This window comes from Coregonus clupeaformis, chromosome 20 (genome assembly GCF_020615455.1).
Source record: "Coregonus clupeaformis isolate EN_2021a chromosome 20, ASM2061545v1, whole genome shotgun sequence".
Classification (NCBI taxonomy): Eukaryota; Metazoa; Chordata; class Actinopteri; order Salmoniformes; family Salmonidae; genus Coregonus; species Coregonus clupeaformis.
The window spans coordinates 53,462,103-53,465,622 of record NC_059211.1 but is presented as its reverse complement, the minus strand read 5'-3'; the positions used below and the strand labels follow the sequence as shown (position 1 = coordinate 53,465,622).

The following is a 3,520-nucleotide window of genomic DNA, read 5'->3' as shown; positions in this document are numbered from 1 at the left end:
GATGTTCAAAGTTTCTGATATATTTTTATAACCCAACCCTGATCTGTACTTCTCCACAACTTTGTCCCAGACCTGTTTGGTGAACTCCTTGGTCTTCATGGTGCCACTTGCTTGTTGGTGCCCCTTGCTTAGTGGTGTTGCAGACTCTGGGGCCTTTCAGAACAGGTGTATATATACTGAGATCATGTGACAGATCATGTGACACTTAGATTGCACACAGGTGGACTTTATTTAACTAATTATGTGACTTCTGAAGGTAATTGGTTGCACCAGATCTTATTTAGGGGCTTCATAGCAAAGGGGGTGAATACATATGCACGCACAACTTTTCCGTTATTTATGTTTTCAAATTTTTTGAAACAAGATCTTTTTTTAATTTCCACTTCACCAATTTGGACTATTTTGTGTATGTCCATTACATAAAATGCAAATAAAAATCCATTTAAATTACAGGTTGTAATGCAACAAAATAAGAAAAACGCCAAGGGGGATGAATACTTTTGCAAGGCACTGTAAATTAACAAATAGACTGAAACTTTGAATGTATTTTAATGACTTTAATGGCAAGTCTGAAATATCCTAGTTTACATTGACATCAGGAGAATACTATGAACTATTACAGTTCAAAGTAACAATCCATTGATTATCAATGGATAATAATAAGTTATAAAACATACTTAATGCTTTATACTGTAAATAAAGTCAGTACTGTGTAAAATCTGTAATCATATCTATTATTATCTATAATATTAGCATATTTATATGGAGAGAGTATCCCGCCTTACGATGAAAATATTTTCGTTGGCCACACCTCAGAATAGGATTGGGAGCCACTGAGCTAGATGATGAACTATCATTAGAGAGACTACAGAGCATGGGCCCTGTGTTTTGTGCTCCAGCCCAGAGTTAAACCATGCTGAACTAACATGGGCAGCTAGTTAGAGAGGAGAGAGTTGAATCACTGTCAGCCCACAGCCTGTTGGTTGTTGACAGGTATTATTCTCCGCCTGGTTCTGGAATCTCAGCTGGCTTCTGACGGTTCTAAAAGACCCTGATAGATTTCAGATTTCAGGAATCTGGGATAACAGTCCTTTTTCATCAGCTTGTATATCAGTCTCTGTGCCTTGTCGAAGCAGCTCAGGGTCGGCTGAGACATGCTGTTTGTAATCTCCTGCCTGGTCCCACAGTCGATGTTTATCTGGAATTGAGTATTGAATGAAACATTGTCTTTTGTGCAGCCATTATGTTGGACAGAGAGAGGTATACATAGAGATAATGATTGAGAGACAGCTTGAGGGGGAGAGCTAACGATTAAAACAATTAAATTAAAGAAAGTGAGACGGGGAAAGAAGATTAAGCTACACCATTCCGCCTGATGTCTTTACGTACCTGTCTGGGAGCGTCGACCTGTACAAACTCTGTGTAGATCCTTTTGGCCGCTACAGCTATCTCATTGCTGGAGGTGATGGTCTTGTACTCCTCACAGGCCAGCCAGAACAAGATGTTCTCCTCGCTGTACTCTGTCCTCAGGAACTCTCTGAAGGCCAGCTGTCCTGCTACACAGTAGAGACAGAAAAAGGAAATGGTGTGAACTTACAATTACAGACAGAAACACACACATTCACACAGGCAGGCACACACATGCAAGCATGGCCACTGACCATGACCTGCAGAACGCAGGTTTAGTTAGAGAGAGCAGGCTGGCCCACAAAGTTGTCAAACTGATTCAGGAAATTGACAGGGAGTTATTAAAGAGATGCTTTTTCAAGCTCACCAACAGATGTTCTGGGCTTCCATTTTAAAATGGGACATTTACAGTTGCTGACCAATGCAGGTAAAATAGCAAACAATAGAATAACCTTTGTTGCCTAAAACAACATGTACAATGTCATAAAACATGTTTTAGATGTTAGTGAACCATTGCAGATGTCTTATGGGAGAATAATTGTCCTTTGTGTCCTGTAGCCTACTGTTCCTTCTCAAATTGCTTAGCCTACTACACCATGCAGGTGTGCCATTTTTCATTAGTCTTTTGGGAATACAAACAAACAGAAAACTGCATCCGCCTACTTTACTCACACTAATTGCTTAACATAAATCACAGCTGGAGAACTGACTCTAATCGACACAAGACAAAATGTGTACAACGACAGCCAGCTTGTCCCCCCTGTTCCAATGACTTTAGGCTTATACTGGTACCACTTCCCTGCACATGTTTTGGTTGGACTGTATCAACATTATCAATCAACAGTATCAATAGTAGTAGAGAGAGAGAGTAGAGTACATTGTCTTACTTTTAGACTCCTGAAGTTTTTTGAGGGACAGCCGCCATGACACAACTTCATCGATGGGGGGCTTGGGGGCCCTACAAAAACAACAAAAAAGCCTAGAGACTCTTAATTGTTTTGTTTTTGATGATGATGATGATGATGATGATGATGCTGATGTTCAAATGGTTTACATTTATACAGAACAGAATGTAGACTTACTTCCTGTACATGCCCCTTCGCCTGATATCAGACCTTCTAACATGAGAGAGGGATGATGGAAACAGCTGATCTAAAATGAGGGAGAAAGACAGAGAGGCAACAGAGAGCACAGGAAGCCTGTCTAGTCAGAGATGTTTTTGTGCCGAAAAATGCAGAAGCAGAACAGCAACCGGCCAGTTTTGCTATGAATGATGGGACAGAAACAGGAAATCTCATAACTTCAGCAGTCAGAATCTGCAGCCGTTTAAGAAGACACTGGTCATCCATTCTGATTATTGATTCATTAATCGATAATAGTATTAGCCAGAGTTAAACTAATTTTGACCAATTATCAATGAGCAGTGTTCTGTATCAAACATTTATTTTATACACAAATGTGAATAGAGACTACCTATCTATGAACTACTAATCACTTACAATGACGCATAACTCCCTTGTGCTTAGAAATGCAAAAAACTGAAGCAAACCAATATACTGTAGGTCAACCAACCATGTTTGGCACAGAATGAAAGGAATGTGAAAGGAGTGGTCACGTAACAAGCATTTCTCTATTTCTCTATACAGCCAAATCAAAGCTCAAAGCTGATACTTACAATGTATGCATATGATTACACAAATTCCCTTCAATATCCGTGAAAAGCAGAGTTTGTTCGTCCTGAAGATCAGCATTCATAGATATGCTCAACAACCTCTGATGTTTTTCCTAGTTCTAGTTAGACTTCCCTATTATATTCCCCTGTTTGCTATTCCCCTCTGGCTAGAACACACAAGTCTCCACATGTTGGGCTGGGAGGAGGATTGGCAGATGGGAGGCTTAAGAGGTGACTCAGAGTCTTTACTGTGCTTTTTTTTAACTTTGAAATTCCCAGGGTGGGAATCAGGGAAGCTTGAAAAGTCAGAGAGAGATGTTTGACCCAGTTCAACGACAAACTCTTCACCCATCACTCTCATATGAAGACAGGCAGAAGGGGGTTGGAGAAGGGAGGGAGGTAGACACCACTATCTCTGCTAGATGGGGGGACCGAGACAGA

General features: G+C 40.5%; 1 protein-coding gene across 2 annotated transcripts; it reads right to left on the bottom strand.

The window, feature by feature from the left end:
• Positions 1–530: 530 nt before the first annotated feature.
• LOC121532826 (regulator of G-protein signaling 21-like) lies at positions 531–3,256 on the bottom strand. Of its 2 annotated transcripts, none has more exons than XM_041838618.2 (5): positions 3,083–3,256; positions 2,490–2,559; positions 2,295–2,386; positions 1,390–1,556; positions 531–1,198 (listed from the first exon to the last, which is right to left on the bottom strand). In XM_041838618.2, exons 1-5 carry the CDS (start codon positions 3,156–3,158, stop codon positions 1,022–1,024), a joined length of 582 nt encoding a protein of 193 aa, XP_041694552.1. In that variant the 5' UTR covers positions 3,159–3,256; the 3' UTR covers positions 531–1,021. The 2 variants fall into 2 exon arrangements, with proteins under 2 accessions (XP_041694552.1, XP_041694554.1); XM_041838620.2 differs by having other exon boundaries at positions 2,295–2,365.
• Positions 3,257–3,520: the final 264 nt, after the last annotated feature.